Source organism: Podarcis erhardii (assembly GCF_964252035.2).
Source record: "Podarcis erhardii genome assembly, chromosome: 1".
NCBI lineage: Eukaryota > Metazoa > Chordata > Lepidosauria > Squamata > Lacertidae > Podarcis > Podarcis erhardii.
Genome location: NC_138497.1, coordinates 134,493,302 through 134,512,525, shown reverse-complemented (window position 1 = coordinate 134,512,525; position 19,224 = coordinate 134,493,302). Strand labels below are relative to the sequence as shown.

The 19,224-nt window shown below is 45.9% G+C and overlaps 2 protein-coding genes across 3 annotated transcripts in view; both read left to right on the top strand.

The window, feature by feature from the left end:
* LOC309340142 (uncharacterized protein) overlaps positions 1-19,224 on the top strand; it is a gene marked incomplete at its 5' end in the record, with an annotated part of 166,873 nt that overhangs the window by 34,909 nt on the left and 112,740 nt on the right. The gene's annotated exons all lie outside the window — the stretch shown is intronic.
* On the top strand, positions 3,339-18,079 carry RAB17 (RAB17, member RAS oncogene family). Of its 2 annotated transcripts, none has more exons than XM_081849786.1 (6): positions 3,339-3,475; positions 7,765-7,942; positions 10,432-10,583; positions 12,905-13,030; positions 13,873-13,966; positions 15,706-16,323. In XM_081849786.1, exons 2-6 carry the CDS (start codon positions 7,768-7,770, stop codon positions 15,828-15,830), a joined length of 672 nt encoding a protein of 223 aa, XP_081705912.1. In that variant the 5' UTR covers positions 3,339-3,475; positions 7,765-7,767; the 3' UTR covers positions 15,831-16,323. The 2 variants fall into 2 exon arrangements, 1 of the variants encoding a protein (XP_081705912.1); XR_014153313.1 differs by lacking the exon at positions 3,339-3,475 and adding an exon at positions 17,093-18,079 and having other exon boundaries at positions 7,747-7,942; positions 15,706-16,438.

Genomic DNA, 19,224 nt, shown 5'->3' with positions numbered 1-19,224 from the left:
ATCATTTAGAGAGAGAGAAAGAGGGAGAGAGAGAGAGAGAGCGCATCTCCCCCTTGCAGCTTGTCAGGTCTGAACATTTTTTTGAACTTCGAGAACGATGTGCTGACAGCCTTTAGAAACATCTGGGCCTGCTCTTTAGCCAGTCCTGCTTTTGTTTACTGGTGAACTCTTGTGTCTGGGAGTGTGTCACTCACTGTGCCCAGGCTCTGGAACCTTTTGCCCTCCAGATGTTGCTGGCTGGGGCTGGTGGCTTTGTTGAGTCTAACAACATCTGGAAGGCCAACAGTCTCCCAGATCTGCACTACATTGTAAAAAATTAACCTCTAGCATAACTAGCTCCATGTTACAGGTGCAGGACCCAGGGGAGAAGAAGAAGAAGAAGAAGAGGAAGAAGAAGAAGAAGAGGAGGAGGAGGAGTTTGGATTTGATATCCCGCTTTATCACTACCCAAAGGAGTCTCAAAACGGCTAACATTCTCCTTTCCCTTCCTCCCCCACAACAAGCACTCTGTGAGGTGAGTGAGGCTGAGAGACTTCACAGAAGTGTGACTGGCCCAAGGTCACCCAGCAGCTGCATGTGGAGGAGTGGGGAAGCGAACCCGGTTCACCAGATTACGAGTCCCCCTCTCTTAACCACTACACCATGCTGGCTCTCCAGAGAGGGTTATTAGTCAAAATGAGCCAGAAGTAGATTTTCGGTCAAAGCCAGGCTGGGCCTGAGATCCAAAGAACCCACCGGGAAAAGGCAGGAGGCACTGAGTCAATGTCGCCATCCAAGAGAGCACTTGCTTAGATGGCAGAGCAAGCACGGAGGCTAGTGGGTCAGGATTCGCCCATGGGGTCCTTGATACTACAGCCTTGATAAAGCCCTTGAAATCCAGAGCTCAGTTTACCAGGCTTGCAGTAAAAACCAACTGGGTGGTCAAGAGGTGAGAATCCAGAACCCAGCACAGTTGCCATGTGACTTGAATTGGCTTTCAGCTAATTTATAATCTGAGCACGTCCATTTCTGAAATTCATCATGCTACACACTGTCGGCACAAAAGAAAGTACCCAGTGGACGAATGGTGGACTCCCCATGCAAGATCTGCTGTAGCTTTAAAAACAAACACGAGAAGCAGCTTCTGTAGATCTTCCCCTCATGGCATCTGTCATTTTGAAATGGGTAATAGTGGGGCACATGTTGCAACACCACAGCATGCCAGGATTGTGTGCATTGTGTCATTTCTCCAAGCTCTCCATTGAAAGGAGAAGGAAATGCCACTTTTCTGCGATTCTTCCTTCTGCTCAGGCTGCAGTTTGCTCCAGAAGAGGACAAAAATTCAAAGCACCAAATATAGGTCATTCCTTCAGGGGAGGAGGGAGTGCAGCTGTGGTGTAGCTGGGAAAGGCAACTGCAGCTTGGCACAGACAGGCCGGGCTGCCTCCTAGCACCGCTCAATGTCATTTGTGTGACATCATGGGAATTAGTATTCAGCACAGAGGGAAGAAATTAAAATGCACACCACAGATTTCATTCCATAGACAAATCGCCCTCTCCCAACACTCAGCCGTGGGATGAGACATATGGCTTCTGATAAACAGAGGAATGGCACAAAAGGACAGGATCATAAGACACCACAAAAGAAAACCACAATGAAACTACGCAAAACAAGATCCGGGGAATCCTTGCCTCTAACTTCAGGTGCTTTTTTTACACAAGGCTGCAAATTGCATGCTAACAGCAGAACAGATTCTGGAGAAGGAGGCTGGGAAAACCATACATTCAGTGAGAAAGAAACAAGATTAGTGATAAGCCAAGTGTGGCTGGGCTGAGGAGATGGACCTGGGGCTTTTCTTTGCAATCCGAAAACAATCTGCCAGAGCTTTTGCTATTTGGCATTTTCTGTTGCTGTTTTTAAAAGATAGCAGCTTTTTCAAGCTAGCTTTTGAGCTTGTATTTGATTGGAAATGACCATTGTAGACAGGGGGGCAACTTGACTAAAATATTGGGGGGGGGCAGGTAAGGCCTGCCCCCAGATAATTGATCACATGAGGGTGTGCACACACCTCAGTTGAATGACAATATCCATCAACTTGGGGAGTGGCCCCCTCAAATATTTTATTGGGGAGAGTCAAAGGGACCTCAGGCCCTAGGAGTTGGCTCCTAGGATTGTAGAAATGCTTGCTACATTTTCTTCATGCAACAAGTGGCTAAGGCAGAATGAGAGTGTAATACATGAGACTGGTGACCATTGGATGTTCACTGTCTTTCACTGAGACATAAAACTGGGGAGTTGGAAGGGACCCCAAGGGACATCTAGTCCCACTCCTGCAATGCAGGGATCACAGCATCCATGACAGATGGACAGCCAACCTTTTTTTAATTAAAAAAAAACCCAATGAAGAAGGTTTGCTGCTGTCCAAGGTAGTTTGTTCCACTGTCAGACAGCTGTTATCTTCAGAAAGCTCTTCCTAATGTCATTTCTTGCCTTTTTTCTATCTGATGTGCATTATCAAAAGTTTTCTTGAAGACTTTTAGAACAAACTAGGCAGGTAAAAGTTTTGGCAAAACTTGGTTCCTAATCAACAAAGGGTCTTGTGGAGTCTTACAGTGGCGCCATCACAACTTGCACATAACATTTGTTATTTCTGAAGATGCCACAAGACTCTGTCACTCAGTGGACTGACACGGCTGCAGAAAGTGGCTCCTAACATAACACTTTCAGCAGATAGCAAGAATGACTCATTCCTTGCAGGAGGAGGAGGCCATGGGGTGTATGGCGGGCTGTAGCCCAGGTAAGATCAGACGGCGAGGAGCTAGATAAAAGGCTCTCTGGTCTTGAATGGTACACAAAGCTAGGCTTAATCAAAAACACATGGAAGCCTTTTTGTGTCCTTATTTAGGGTCTGGAATCAACTCCCTTACAACGTCACTGCAAAGACCCATAACACCACGTTGTGGTATGATAATATGATGAGGGTACTCTCTTTGTTTTTAAAATAAATTAACAAATAAATAGGTAGTTCTGGTTAATCCCCTGGATTTCTAGTGTTTGCAGGGATTTTTTTTTTTTAAAAAAGGAAAACCCAAACAGGAAGTGGTCTATAAATCAGTTGTGGGAAATGGCTGGGAACAGGTATCAGGCAGAGGTTTTGCCTTGAGGTTCACGGAGTTGCGCAGGGCTCCACCCTGTGAGAAACACCCCCTGCCAACTGCAACTCACCTGGATCATCAGGTTTTATGGCTCTGCATTCTTTACAGTGCAATTCTGAAGGTGACTGTCCAAGAGGGAAATCAGTGGACCTTAAACTCTGGGTCAGCTTGCTGATAAAAGCAGCAGGCGGCTGGGAAAGTACAAGAGCCCTTCCCCGACTGGAGGAGTCTTGCTTTTGCTGTGCCACTGCCGAGGCTGCCCGTTCTCCCACCTCAGCACCCCCGAGTAAATGAGCAGAAATCTTGAAAAGGAGAGAACACGGCAGGAACATTTGGAAAGGTAAGATCTTCAGAGAGAAGCACCAAGATAGAAGAAACTCAGCAAAACGCTTACTCAGTGACCCATGAGAGGAACGGGACTTGCTAATATATAACTTGTGACATGCAGCTACCAGAATGGTTTGTTTGCTTTGATATGGACAGCCTGGATGAGAGGTGGGTGAATGTTCAGCTAAAAGAGAAACTGGTTAGATTAGTCCTCACGTAAAATGGGTCTTGTATCATTTAGAAAAATAGCAGGAAAATACAAGGGATAATCAGGCTCCATATGGACTTGCACGGTGAATTTGCAAGAGGAACTATTTTGCTTCCAGTGTGGATAATTTCTGTCAGGCATTAGCTTTAGCCATTAAAGACATTAGAAATAGTTATTCTACTACTACATGGGACAGCATTTCCACAACCAAAGGTGCTCCAAACTACAAATCTCATCTAGGTGATTTGTATCTGGGGTAGCACTCCTAAGGACTGCCGTTCCACTAAATTCAATAACATTTCCTTTTGGGCAAATAAATAGCCATAGGATCAAACAGCTAAAGACTGAGGGCCCTTCCTGGTAACCTGTTCATTAAGAATTCATCCTGATTTGTTTTCAGGGAGATTAGATGATGTTGGTTGTGTCCTGAGCATTCATTTGCATTTGTTGTGGGGAGGTTAGAGGACATCGCATCAAGGAAGTGTCTTGCACTTTATTGTGCATTTTCCTATCACTTTCTTTATCACAAAACCTTTTGGGGGGGGAGTGGGTCTGTTTTGCAAGGATCCCACTGGACAGCCCTCTCCGCTACAGTTCAGGAAGTTCTCACTTAAATCTCCCCTCTGACCTGAACTCAGTTAGCCCAACTTCCTGTTTGCAGTATGGGAGGCAATCAACCACGGTCCTTTTTAAAGCTTGTAAAAAGATATATGCTTCAAACATGTAATAAATGCTAAGCAGTATTGTTACTAAATAGGACAGTTTACCACTTTGGGGATTGGCCCAGGGTTAGCCTGGGATAAATAATGCCTCCCACTTCCCTGTCATTGTTGCACGTTGGCAAGTTGTGTGGCTTGTGCAGGATTGTAATCCTGGCAGCGCAACAGGTTGTGCTCCTCCCAGGCTTCCCCAGCTGCCTCCATGCAATGGGCCCAGAGCTACCTTTCCTTACTCTCTTGCTTTGCTTCTGGTGCTCTCTCCTCCAGTGCTGGGATGCCACTGAGGTGTCCCAGACTGCAGTTGCTTCTTGGGTCATGTTCTCCTGCTTTCAGGCTAGCTCCTCTCTTTGTAGCTGAGGGGATTGCTGAAAGGGGAAGACCCAGCAGAAAAGTAGACTTGGTGGTCCTTCCTCTTGGGAGCTGGATGAGCAGAAGAAGGAGAAAGAGGACTCATGATGGCACATCCAGCAAGGCTCTCCTTGCCTTCTGAACGGGTGGATTTCCTCAGCCCCAAGACCTCTATTTCACTACCAGCCTCTTCACCTCAGACCTGTAGCAATAGCCTCAACTTTTTTGGCTCAACCTCTGCTGAGGTCCACTGCTGAGTTGTGTGGACTACGCAAAGTTCCCAGGAATTATATTTGCAGAATGTTTCTAAGAAATGTTTGAATATGTGGGCAGGAAGAGAAGGAACGATTGCTTCATCTCGATGGAAAGAGAATGATGAGCTCACTATGATGTGCACATCCCAGCAGGATGGAAGTTGTTCATTCTCTGAGGGACCCCCTCCTTATATTGATGGGCCCCCTCAGTCACCTGGCAGTGACAACAGCACACCAGTCATACTGGGGAGCTGCTATTTTAATTTCCCACAGCATAGTGCCACTCTGAGCATTGAGGAAATTAAAATAGCGGCTTGGAGGCACCGTGGGGGGTGGGCCCTCCTGGATTCCTGGGGTGCCAAGTGCTGGTGCTGGACCTGCTACTTCTCAGACTCAAATTTCAGCAAGATTACATCCTATTAAGTATTGCTGTGTTAGAAACTTGGAGGCTAGCTTAAGCTCCATGAGAAGTGACCCTCTGAAGCATTCGGAATGGAGATTGAACAATTCCTTTAAAAAAAAAAGTAGTACTTTGTATGATAAAATTGACCTTTTATTTCTTCTGCACCATCCTGTAAAGGCATGTGTCCAACTGCTGAAGTGGAGTGGAGGTGGCCAAGTTCAGGTGCATTAAAGAGGGACGCAGGTAGCGCTGTGGTCTAATCTACTGAGCCTCTTGGGCTTGCCGATCGGAAGGTTGGTGATTTGAATCCCTGCAACGGGGTGAGCTCCCGTTGCTCTGTCCCAGCTCCTGCCAACCAAGCAGTTCGAAAGCACACCAGCGCGAGTAGATAAATAGGTACTTCTGTGGCAGGAAGGTAAACGGCTTCATGCTGAAGGTTCCATTACTTTCAAGAGTGGAATTAACAGTATGTGGCTCTTGAAAAGGGACTATTTCTGCAGTCTGAAGCAGTGAGTGGGCATATGTGAGAAAAGTGATCCTTCAGGTGAACTTGTTGAAGCTGAAGAAAGAGACCCTTATTGTCACCTTCACTCAGCCACTCACAAAAGCGGGGTGGGGGGCGGGGTGGGGCGGGACTGAACAGTGGCCGGGCACAAGTGAAAAGAATAACCTGTGCTGTTATTTGCAGCATTTGGGAATAAGTGTGATATCCCAGAAAAACGTGATTCCCCTTCAGTAGCAGCTGCCACTATCTGCCTCTCCATTGTAGCCCCTGAGATTTAGCAGCTTTTCAGAGCCATGTCAGTTTTTTGCTTCTTCTATTCTTGCCCCGTGATCTGTGGACATTCCCCCTCCCCAACGCATTCTCTAGTCCCTGGGTCCCCACTCAAGTCTCTCAGCTTCCTCAAGAGATGCTTCACTCTGTCCAGGTCAGAGGTATTTTCTTCCACAAGGACAGCAAGGCAAGCGGTTGAGATAGTGGCACTGATGCTCTGGGCTCATCTGAGGTCACACACCGTTGGCAGTGGAGGTACAAGGACACTAGCACCCCCTCAACTTGATAACACTTACTTTAGCAGCTGTCACTATCTAAGTGCTTTGAACAGGCAAGTGAATAGACACTCAATGAAAGAGTCCCCAATCCAAGCCAGAACATAACGGGGGGGGGGGTGTACTTTATTCAGCCAAGTAGGCATGAGAGGCAAGGAAGCTGAACTCCAGGAAGAAAATCATATTGATCAAAAAGTAAGATAAAAATGTATTTACGGAAATCATAGTTTACATGGCATTTTAAAAGTATCACATACTTTGGATCATTATGTTATTTGATCAGGAGATACTTAATGTCATCGGTTGCATGAACAGGCCTTTTCTTTACTCCATCCTCTCAGTGTTGGGATATTCCATTCCACCTTAAGAGCAGACGTGTGGATTGTTGCGTGTCACATGTCTGTTTACACTCCAGCACAGCTTGCTGGGAACTTCCATTTGTGTATAGCTTTTGCTTTAGCTGTCTTGCTTTGGACATGAAGGAGATCAGACATGTTCCCTTTCGTCCTGAATAAACTGCTTGTAAATATGCTCACACAGCCACTTCTGTTGCGTGGCATTTACTCTGCAGAGTAGCCACTTCTGTTGTGTAGTGTTTACTCTGCAGAGTAGCCACTTCTGTTGTGTAGCGTTTATTCTGCAGAGTAGCCACTTCTGTTGTGTAGCATTTATTCTGCAGAGTAGCGTGCCCTAGGTTCTGAATCTCAGGTCGCAGATGCTGCACCAAGGACTCGAGATTGCCCGGCACACCATCCGGTGGGCTGAAGCCAGCTGGGGGCCTGCCAGTTGCCCCCGTTTCCTTGGTTGCATGCCAACACTCAGAACAAAGAGGTGTGATGTGTGCCCACATGTGGAAAACTTAATTGTGGAATATAAAAAAACTCCATGCATTTTGATAATGCATTCTTCAGATGCAAAAAATACACCTGAAAGGAACTACAGGGGTACCTCAGGTTACAGACGCTTCAGGTTACAGATGCTTCAGGTTACAGACTCCGATAACCCAGAAATAGTTCCTCGGGTTAAGAACTTTGCTTCAGGATGAGAACAGAAATCGCACAGCGGCAGCAGTGGGAGGCCCCATTAGCTAAAGTGGTACCTCAGGTTAAGAACAGTTTCAGGTTAAGAACAGACCTCCAGAACGAATTAAGTTCTTAACCCGAGGTACCACTGTACTTGGTGCAAAGGTTGAGAAATGTCATTATCCAACAGCAAAGTGTTCCATTTACTGCCGCATAGTTGTGAGGCTTCATCTCCTCTTTCTCTCAGTTCCAGAGCCTCTGTTGCTGCCAAATCATTCCCTTTCCTTTTCCTCTCCAGGACATGGCTCCGAGAAGGGTGCAGAACAAGGAGGCCACTCCCTACCTTTATGTCCCGTCCCTAAAAGATTCTTACATTTTCAAAGTGGTTCTTCTGGGAAGCACGGCTGTAGGAAAGTCAAGCCTAGCCTATCGTTATGTGAAGAAGGACTTCCGGGACTCTCTGCCTACCGTGGGCTGTAAGTGAATGGTGAGGGGTAGGACCCCAACGCTGGCTGAAGGTGCCCTGCCTTTTGCATTAACCGACATGCTACAAATTACTCAGAATAAGGCCAAGGATGCAAGTCATGAACGTTTGGCTGAGGAACTGCTTTGGCAGAGCCTCAGCTATTTTTATTATGAAATATTGTCTCCATGGCAACCATGCACAGAACACCCTAGAGGGATGGAGCACTATCTCTTTCCTTGCAACTGTAGTGACAGAGTGACACCCAGTGATAAAAGCAACACAGTGCACATCATGTGATGGGGGGCATGGCTAATTGACATCTATCCACCCCCCCCCCCAGCTGCTGAAGTGCAGCGGATGAGGAGGTGAAGAACATGGCCAGAAGACATGGAAGAACCTCTTGGTGTGTCTGTGTATTTGTAGACGCTGTGGCGATCACACGGGGTCCCCGGACGTTTCACCGTCTATTGATCCCTGTGCCACCACTTTATTTCTCACTGCCACCCCCCAGGCCCTACCTGGTACAATACTGAGTCCAGTCAGGGTTAAATTGGAACATAAACTTCTGTTTATTTATTGCAGTTTAACAAGCGTGTGGTTTCATAAATGGTATCGGTCAATTACAATCATGGGGTGCCTATCCAGACCTATAACTTCCGCTACCTGCTCTCACTCACTAAACCACCTCTCAGATATTTACTTGTCTTCCTAGCTCCTAACTGTTCCTGACTCAGCTTATTTTGCTACACTAACTCCACCTCCCCATAGACTCTATCCCAATTCACTCCCACTCCAACCAGCCGAACTCTCCCCTTCGCCCCTCCCAGAGCTGGTTTTATAGTCCCTCTGACTCCACCCCCTGGGTTCTGATTGGGTAACCTGTTTAACTATTTCACCTCCAGCACTCTCATATGTTAATGTCACATACACAAGCAATTTTGAAAGTGGGACCACTTGGGCCCCCTCCCTGCAAAGCATCATGAGGACACTGAGAGGGGCCCAGAGTTGCCCTTCCCAGTATTTATCAGCCAATTGCTAGGAAATGAAGTGGACGTGGAAGTGATTGTGGCAGAGTTCACATGCTTTCAAAATAGTCCAGGGTTAAAGAAGCAATAGACAGAGGCTGAGGGAAGCATTGCAGGGGGTTGAACTAGATGATACTCACGGTCACTTCCAACTTCACAACTCTGGGATTCTATGTGCAAGGAAGCAACAAACTAGGTAGGGCTGTTGAGGAAGGAGACTTGGGAAAGTGGCTTACGTGCAGGAATGGGAAACAGCAGTGCCAGAAGCACTGAACAGACTCATTCATTGAGAAGGGCAACATTATAGTGACTTTGGTTCTCAGCTATATGATGGCTTGATATACTGATATAACAATTGATTTCTGCACTCTTGTGCACCTTGGGAATGCAGGCAACAGATGGCATGATGTACAATTAAAGTCACCTGTAATCTGAATGGATGCATAGTCTATTACCACTTCATTTTTAACAGGGATGGCTTCCCCAACCTGGTGCCTTCCGGATGGACTACATGCAATTGCCATCATCCCTGACAATTGGCCAGTGGACAGGGCCCTCTGCATCTGGCCGGCACCAGGAAGGCTCCCCAACCAGCACGGCACACCTTGTTATTTTAAAAGAAAGCAATGCCTGGGCAGGTGCAGAACCTTACTTGCACATCAAAGTTCCATATTTTGACTTTTGAGTAGAAAAAGATTAATATAGAACATTACTGAATCTGCTTTGTGAGTCTGGAAGTTGATAGAAGTGCAAATCAGTTGATCACATTTATTTGGATATGAGAAAAAACCCAATAGACCTGAACATTGTTTTCCATTGATGTACACATGGCTGAAGCAGTTCTCATCCTGAAAGAGGCAATCCCTGCACTCTCTCTCACACTGATAGCGTTATGACTTTATTTATAGCTTTATTTATTAATTGGCTAAGCGGTTGACTTATAAAAATTCATATCTATATAGCCTGACCAAATGTTCCAAGAGGCTTGGTTAGCAAGCTGCCCTGAGCCAAGCCTTGATCTAGGGCACTCATGCCAGTGGGCAGGGTCCTGGCCCTTGCTGCCCTCCTCCCTCCTGCTGTGCTGCCACCATTAAGCCATGTTTTGGCTTAGCATGTCATTCAACCCTGGGCTTGCAGCTTGTCTCACTCCAGCCAAACAATAACTTGTCTAGTAACTGAGGGTTGTTCTTAGGTTTACTCTGCACAGTTTGTCTGGAGCAAAACAAGCCAAGAGTCTGGGCTCAGACAACATCTCAAGCCAAGCAAGACTTTGCTCATGGCAGTTCAGCAACGGGAGGACCAGGGGAGGAACACAGCAGCTGTGATCTCCTTTCTTAGAGCCCTCACACTTGTGCATTTGTGCAAAGCCATGGTTTGGTTTATGGCCAGTAAGGCCATCTAGTTAACAAAAATCTAATCTCCATTGTGTCTGCAGCTTCTACTGGAAAGCGATTCATTTCTCTTTTGCTTTTAGGTTCCTTCTTCACGCAGGTTCTAAGTTTGGATAACACCACAATTAAGCTTGAGATCTGGGACACTGCAGGCCAAGAGAAGTACCATAGTGTCTGCCATCTCTATTACAGAGCAGCGAATGCTGCTGTTCTGGTTTATGATATAACGAGGAAGGTAAGGCAGGAATGCTCTGTGTAGGCCTTCTCTTCCCTTTTCCCATTTCACCATTTCTGAATGTGTAATTTGGCATAATTTCCAAATGGTGCTTTATTTTTCAAGGAGAAATTGTCATATTTTTCTATATTTGTATGAAAAGGTTGCTCTGGTGCATTTTTGTACCTTCAAGTCCTGGAAAACCTTTTTAAAAGTGGCTTAAACCAGGACAATTTGGCAGCATGTTGGAACAATCACAATATCACAGCAGCGTAAATCAAAATCTCCTAGAAAAGTTAACCAGGCTGATGTTGTCACACACAATAACGTAGGAATCAGACACGAAAGTGTTACTGACAAAGAAAACAACTTAAAATGAAGGATGTCAAACTTGCTGAATATGATGACATTGTGGAGAATTGTGAATTTTTATGCAAAGTAAGTCTGTGGCCTCTGATGGTCTTTGCCCTTCAGTTCTGTCCCAGGAGCCCTCTCTAAATGAACAGCTTTCATTACCAAAAATTTGTCTCAAGTAGCCCGTTAACTTGTGGAGATGTATGGAAGAGGCTGCTAGCAGTATGGAACTGTTCATAGAATCATAGCCTGGGGAGAGCATTCCACAAATGGGGAGCCACTGCAGAGAAGGCCCATTCCTGTGTTGCCATCTTCTGGACCTCTTATGGGGGAGGCACACAACGAAAGGCCCCAGATGATGATTGCAAAGTCCAGGTCAGTTTATATGGGGAGAGACTGCCCTTGAGGAATTGCAGCTGTGAGCTGTTTAAGGCTTTATAGGTCAGTCAATCAATCAATCAATTTCCTTTATTCGACCGATAGTCAGAGATAAAACACAATACAGAATTATAAACTAAAACATCATAGGGGTACATAAATAAGGTAGGGCCACAGTACTAAACCTCTCACAGATAACCCACATCAAGGCATTCAGTTATACGTTTCCGACACTTGAGTGCCAGGAAAAGGAATTTAGCCACTGACAAAGTTGTTTTCCCAGAAGACTTATTTAGCAGATATGCTGTCTGCTTTCCTCTTTGTTGGGGACTGAGCTGGGGTAAGTATGGAGTTATAAGATACTGTCTTAAATCGTTGTAGAAGGGACAGCTCAGTAAAATGTGCTCTGTGGATTCTACCTCACCCAACGCACAATGGCATAATCTCTGGTCATATGGGACTCCTCCATATCTTCCCTTCAGAACCGCCGAGTCAAGAACATTCAGCCTAGCCGCGGTAAATAGTCTGCAGTATTCCACGTAGTGGATATCCGCCAGGTAGCGAGCTGGAGCAGCCCGATACATCTGCTCCCCCAGAAACAACCCAGGTTTCACATGGGCTATGTCCTCCTGTCTGGCAATATCCCTTAATCTTTGGGCGATCACCGCCTTTGCGTGGCTATACGTCATGGACTCTATATAAAGGGAGGACAACCCGCACTTCTGCACTTCCTCCACTATCTCCCCTTCCCATGGAGATTTAAAGTTATCCCTCAGAATCAAGGGGGCCAAACCCACCAGTCTGAAACAGAGCTTGAGCCATAGCCATAACTTCGCTTTCAGGGCCACATACCTAAAGGCTTGACAACCGGTTTCCAATCTCATGATCACACCTGCCACGGAGGGGGGGATCCTGAGTATGGCCCTGAGGAATTGGGTTTGGATAGATTCCAATTTTTCAGAGTCCCTACGTGAGCCCAAGGCAATGCCCACCAGCAGAAGAGGGAGGACTTCAATTTAAAGAGTCGCAAGGCAACTTTGACAGTTTGTGCCTGTTTCTTGGAGTACAGGGTTCTAATCACCAACGCTGCTTTCGATGCGTTCGAATAGGTCAAGCCCAGCACTTTGAATTGGGCCCAGAAGCTAACTGGCAGCCAGTGCAGTTGACCAAACCTTCTTGCCCTGGTGAGCAACCTGGCCGTTGAATTCTGCACTAGCTGGAGTTTCTGAACAGTCTTCAAGGGCTGCCCTCTGCATGACGCAGTAATCTAACCTTGGAGTTACCAGGGCATAGACAACAGTAGTTAGGCTATCCCTGTCCAGATAGGGGCGTAGCTGGGCCACCAGCTGAAGCTGATGGAAGGCACTCTGGGCCACTGAGGTCACCTGAGCCTCAAGCAACAGCAAAGGATCCAGGAGGACCCCCAAGCTACATAGCTGCTCCTTCAGAGGGAGTATAACCCTATCCTTCATTACTAAGCACATTTTTTAATGTTGTTTAGTTGCACATGACACATTTTGCACACTAATACAGAACCTAATTTCTCTTAAGAAATCATAGGTCCATTATTGCTTGTATATCAGTTATTTACATATAAGTTATCTTTTCAGGAAAGTTTGGAGAAAGCAAAAGTGTGGCTGGCAGAACTGGAGAAGGAATTCCTTCCCGATGAAATAATTATAGCTTTGGTTGGCAATAAACTGGACCTTTCTGCTGAACGGGAGGTCACATTACAGGTAGACGTTATTCTTGTATTTAGGCCAATGACTTTTACAAACATAGGCCTTCTCCCCTTCTCCCTCTCATACATATACAGTGGTACCTCGGGCTAAGAACTTAATTCGTTCCGGAGGTCCATTCTTAACCTGAAACTGTTCTTAACCTGAAGCACCACTTTAGCTAATGGGGCCTCCTGCTGCCGCTGCACGATTTCTGTTCTCATCCTGAAGCAAAGTTCTTAACCCAAGGTAATATTTCTGGGTTAGCGGAGTCTGTAACCTGAAGCATATGTAACCCGAGGTACGACTGTATTCACATTCCTCTGCCAAAACACTCAATCTCACATAGCTGATTTGGAGTTTCTCATGTATGTGGCAGCCCATCACAGAATCGTAGAATTGCCGAGTTGGAAGGGTTACAAGGGTCATCTAGTCCAACCTGCTGCAATGCAGGAATCATAGATGGTTGGTGGGATTCATTTGGCTCTCCAGGTCAAATTTGTGCCTTTTAATAATAAACACATAGAACCATAGAACTGTAGAGTTGGAAGGGACCACTAGGGTCATCTAGTCCAACCCCCTGCAATGCAGGGAATTTTCACCAACGTGGGGTTCAAACCCACAACCCTTAGATTAAGAATCACATGCTCTACTGAATGAGCATAAACCACCACTCTCGCTTAACTCAAGAAGGCAAATAAATAAATAAATAAATAAATAAATAAATAAGAAAGAAAGAAACCCACCTTGAGTTGCGTAGAGGGTGTGTTATAGGATTATATATGAATCTATATATCTGTATACACACACACACACACACAGTCTACTTCCTTGAAATCATAGATCTGTTGTTTCTCCAGGAGGCAAAGGATTTTGCACAAACAAAGAACCTGCAGTACATGGAAACCTCTGCAAAATCTAATTACCAAGTGACAGAACTCTTTGTGTCTCTGGGTAAGTTAATTTATACAGTTAACATTTAACAAAAGGTGCTCTCTTGTCTCTCAAAATTTTGCCTGCCTTCTGATTTATGCACTTATGCTTCTCTCAAGATTGAATACCCAACGTAAAATCTATTTCATTTTCAAGTACTAATCTTGTTTCGTTGTTGGCATCCATATGTCTCAAGAGACAATGGAGTGCATCTTGGGGGGTGTTGTCAAAACTGCTGTGTTAGCAGCACTGAAGTGACCTCCTGGGGCACAAGTTTGGGCCGTGTGCCTAGAGGTCCTGGGCTGCCCAGATGACAAGACCCCTGTCTTGGCCTCACTGAAGGGGTCCAAAGGAAAGCAGAGCAAGATGTTTGGGAGCAACTTGGCTGCAGGAGTTGCCAGAAGGAGGTGTACAAGGCACCAACCAACCATCTTAGTGACTCCAGTCTGGATTTGTGTAGGGTTTGCTATTTAGCCTTTTCTTCTCCTGAAGATATCCCACAAGGCAGCAGAGGTTGGAGTTTTCCTTCTCCTAGATGGGCTACCTTCCCAGGTTGACAGGTCCCATCTACCCCTCACTTCCCTCTACAGAAGGTGCAGAAAGTACCCTCTTGACCATTAGACCCACGCTTGGTCTCATCCTCTCAATCCACACGAGCGTGTCTTCACATGCAGGGGATAGACAAGTCCCTAACTCAATAAGGGTTTGAGACCTATTGGCTTCCCTCACCTGGTTTAGCTGTCCTGTTGGAGCCATTTCCTGGGGTGTGGTCACTGTTGCCTCCTGACAGCTTCTAGGAGCTTCTAGGAGAACTGAGTGCAGGGTGGGAACGTAATAAAATGTCAAACATAAAAAACTTCCCGATACTGGGCTGCCTTCAGATGTCTTCTGAAAGTTGTGTAGTTGGTTCCTGTTGCTGCTGCCTGCTGGATGAGGGAAAGACTAAAGGCCTTGAGCTCGTGCTCAGTTTGCTTGCATGCAAGACAGAGTGCTTCTGAAGGTAATCTGAGAGCACAACTGTAGAAATTGTTCCACGTTCTCACTTTATCTTATGTCTGCTTCAGCCATCAAAGCACATCACCTGCTTTCTCTTCAACATATAAGAGTGGTAAGAAACAATTGTAGCAGGTGGAGCTGGAGGCTGTAAAATGACTCTTGCATAGATGAGAAAAGCCACTTTCTATGTCCACACCGTTTAACATCATTGCTCCAGAATAATAGCCGCGTTTGCAAAACAATCACCCAGTTCGTTTTAGGTGGTTGAGCAGCATGCTGATGCACAGGGCTGAAACTGCAGTCACTCCCATTCTCCCAGGTCCTGCTGCTGCTGCTGCCATGTTGGGAAATGCAATAGTCTGGCCTCTCATGCCATCCACCGGGTTTGTTTCTCTCCCAAAAGGCCACCTATGGACGCCAAGTTTTGTTCTTAACTATGGTTTACTGTGTCTTGCAAACTGGGCCAATGATCTATTATTTGGCCATCAACTCCATGACCATTCTAGCTGCCGCTTCTAGCCTTTAAAGGGCAGGGGGCACCTGAAGGCCACTGTTTGACCTTCAAGGGTCAGAGACCTCACATTACTCGTTCTGAAACCCAGAAACAGGTTCAGGCTCACCAACTGGTCATGTGGTGGAGGAAACAGCTGCACATGGACAATTGTTATTCCATGTAAGCAGATAAGTAAAAACTCGCACTTTTAATTAAGGCTGTAAATTTTATATTTCACAGAAAAATAACCATTTCTCCCTTCCTCACAAAGCTCATGAATTGTTAAAACAAGAACAACAGAGAGAGAAGACATTTCAATCAACACAATGGAAGAAATCACGTGTTGATCTGCGAGAAACAAGTTTTCCCCAAACGAAATGCTGCCAAGCCATTTGAGATTAGTTGTTCCGCGTGACTGGGGTTGTTGCTGCTGCAGTAAAAAATGGAAGCCTGCTCCTCCAAGCCGGAGGGTTTGCTCTGCTTTATGTGCCTACTTCATTCCTTTTTACTGTGAGAAGACATTAAAAAGTTTTAATAATAATAATAATAATAATACAGTGGTACCTCCGGTTAAGAACTTAATTTGTTCTGGAGGTCCGTTCTTAACCTGAAACTGTTCTTAACCTGAGGTACCACTTTAGCTAATTTCTGTTCTCATCAGTTCTTAACCTGAGATACTATTTCTGGGTTAGCGGAGTCTGTAACCTGAAGCGTCTGTAACCCAAGGTACCACTGTAATAAAATTTTATTTGTATCCCACTCTCCCTGGCTGAGGCCGGGCTCAGAGCAGCTAACATCATAAAAACAACAAACATTTCCAAATTATTTGTAAAAGCTTTCAATAGTATAGTTTTTCTTTGGTATCCAAATGTAATAAAGAGAATAAACAGAAGAGGAAAAAATAGCATTGTGTCATTTCATAAGAATAGGAGAAGATCCCTGCCAGATCAGACCAAAGTAGCGGTCTATCCTGTCTAGTCTCCTGCTTCCCACTGAATGAATTGGTTTTTGTGTAGTCAGTTTGAAACGGGACCCCAACCCCTCTTTTCTTCTTTCTCCAAGGGAGCATTTCTAAAATGCATTAACTTGAGCTGTTGAGCAAATGCACAACAAGAACACAGTTGTATAAACAAAGCTCTCTCCTTTATCAGTCACGGCAATGGATGACCTTGGCTGTTCCAGTGGAGTAGGGATGACATGTCTGAGTCTTATCTTACCACACTCTGACGCACAGACCTAGTCCGGGAACAGCGCGAGAGTGTGTTCTTGGAGTTTTTGACCTCTTGCTCCAAGATAAGAGCATAGGAACAGGAATAGCCTTTTATGGTCAGGATTACAGGAAGGAAAACCCTTTTATGGTTAAGAGTGCCGGAGCAGGAACATCTGTGATGTCAACCTGCGTGTACAAGCTGACGTGGCTGGATTCCTGGGGAAGGGGGAGAGGGTGCCTGGAGGATATATATACTGCATGAAATTTCTCATTTCTTTGGACTTGCTGTGAGCTGATCACGCAAGTGCCTTCTGCTATCCAGAGAGCAGAATAAACTCTTTCTCTGAACCAACCTTCAGTGTCATTTGACTTCCTTCCTCCTGTCCGGGAGCAACGCTCATCCTACCAATTGGTAAAGTCCAATAAGGCTACACCACGGTAGCACAAGTGAAGTGGGCCATGGTCACATTCCTGGTCAGCCACCGCCAGTTCACATCCCTTGAGCATATATGTCAAATTAGGATGGTTTGCCCCAACACACATCACTCTAAACTTGATTACATCTCAAAGGGTTGCTGCTTGGATCTAAGCTACTGGAGAGTTGGTGTTGGCGTGATCAGAGGGGCAATACCCCTGAGCCGGCAGGCATGAACAAGGCAAGGAAGAAAGGGAATTGAGCCATAAAACACAAGGTGCTGCTGCTGGGCAGCTGGGTGATTCAGTGCCCTGGTATCGCTTTCAACTGAGAGGCCTTATTCCAGCAGGATGGGTGCACATGTCTGGAGTGTGAAGTGACTTACGGGTGGGAGGCTTGAGATCTTGGCTTCAGATGTGAGCAGTTTGGCAGTGAGCATTTGCTTGAGTGGTGGTTTAGGCATTGGATAGGCGTAGTCTTGGCTGGAGAAGAGGTTGTTGTCTCTGCCTGCCCCTGCAGAAAATGGCTTATCCTATTAAAGGGATGGTTCTGTCCAGATGCCCTGGTGGGGGCTAGGTCACAGCACTCCCCAGGTGCAAGTCCTACCAGCAGATGGGCTAGAAGGGGTGGGGTCCTACCCAGTGCCAATGCCAAACCTCCTACACCTGTAGTCAATAAAGGTGTGGCCTGATTTCACCCAAATACAACAGGTCTCATTATTTATGGGGGGTGCCTGGGCATGCAAGAGATAAGATAGTTATCTTTCAATATCTAAAGGGCTGTCACATGGAAGATGGATCAAGCTTGTTTACTCCTGCTCTGGAGGGGAGGACCTGAACCAGTGGCTTCATTATAAGAAAGGAGATTCTGACTAAACATCAGGAAGAACATTCTGACAGGAAGAGCTGTTTGACAGTGGAACAGACTTCCATGAGAGGTGGTGAGCTCTCTTTCCTTGGAGGTTTTTAAGCAAAGTTTGGATGGCCACCTGTCACCCTTGGAGTCCCTTCAAATTCTACAATTCTATGGTTCTATTATTCTAATTTGTCAAGCTTGTGAATATTTCCCTTCAGTGTTGGTGAATAGTAAAACCATTGCCTTCTGCCGCTTAATCCCAGATGAGGATGCCAGTCTGACTTGCATGGCAGAGATGTGGCTTTGGGGGTGGGGTTATCTTCTCTCAGCCTTGCTGATAGGCTTTCTTGGTGCAGCATCAACTTTATGGGTGGGAAGAACGGGTGCTGCCATGATTGGTCCAACAGTCCGCCGAACTTGAGTGTTTGCCTATAGTGTTGGGTTCTTGAGTTTGGAGAGGATTCTGCTAGGGTACCATCCACCCCAATGCCCGGCAGTCTACCTTTCTGATTTTAGAGGTAGTGTTGAAGACTCCATGAAAATTGAAAATGGGGAGCCTCTTGGGCATCTGGGGCGGTGCACCCAGGGGCGGGGCAAGCCACACCCATAGGGATGGGGCACGCAGTGCCCATAGGGACAGGACGGGACGCAGGGGCCGGGGCCTAGCTGCCCTACAGCTGGAGGGAGGCAATGAGCGCACATTGTGGAGCCTGCGGGCGCCTGAGACACGTGGCTCGGGGGTGCTGCAGGCCCTGTGGTGAGTGTCACCCACCATTTTGTCACTCCCCTCAGTGGGGGCACCTGGGGCAGACCACACCCTTGTTACGCATTGAACATCCATACACAGACCTTCTTTCTGTGAGCAAATTGGAGCTTTGTGGAAACTGTTTCTAATGATGTCTGGTTGAATGCTCAGTTTGGAATATATTAGATTTGGTGTCCTGTTAAGGTCAGGATGGTGTTGATATTAACTGGGGTGGGGGACTTAATTGGTCAAAGTCTGTATGTATTTAAAAGAAATTCATATTAATTCCTTATTTATAACTGACTCTCCTTCCCCATCCCTTACTCTGTTAACTCTATTGTATTAAATTTTGGGCTATATAAGAGCCTGTTCTCTTACATTTTTTAAGTCCCAATAATGTACACCTCTGGTACTATAAAAGCAAGTAAATGAAATAAAAACTTGTATCATCAACAAATGGGTGCTTTGGAGTGGAGTTTAAGGATAGTTGTTCTGCAACACATTAACGTCATTCACAAATGGGACAGCTGTTACTGGTGCAAGAAATCTGAAAATGAATTTGACA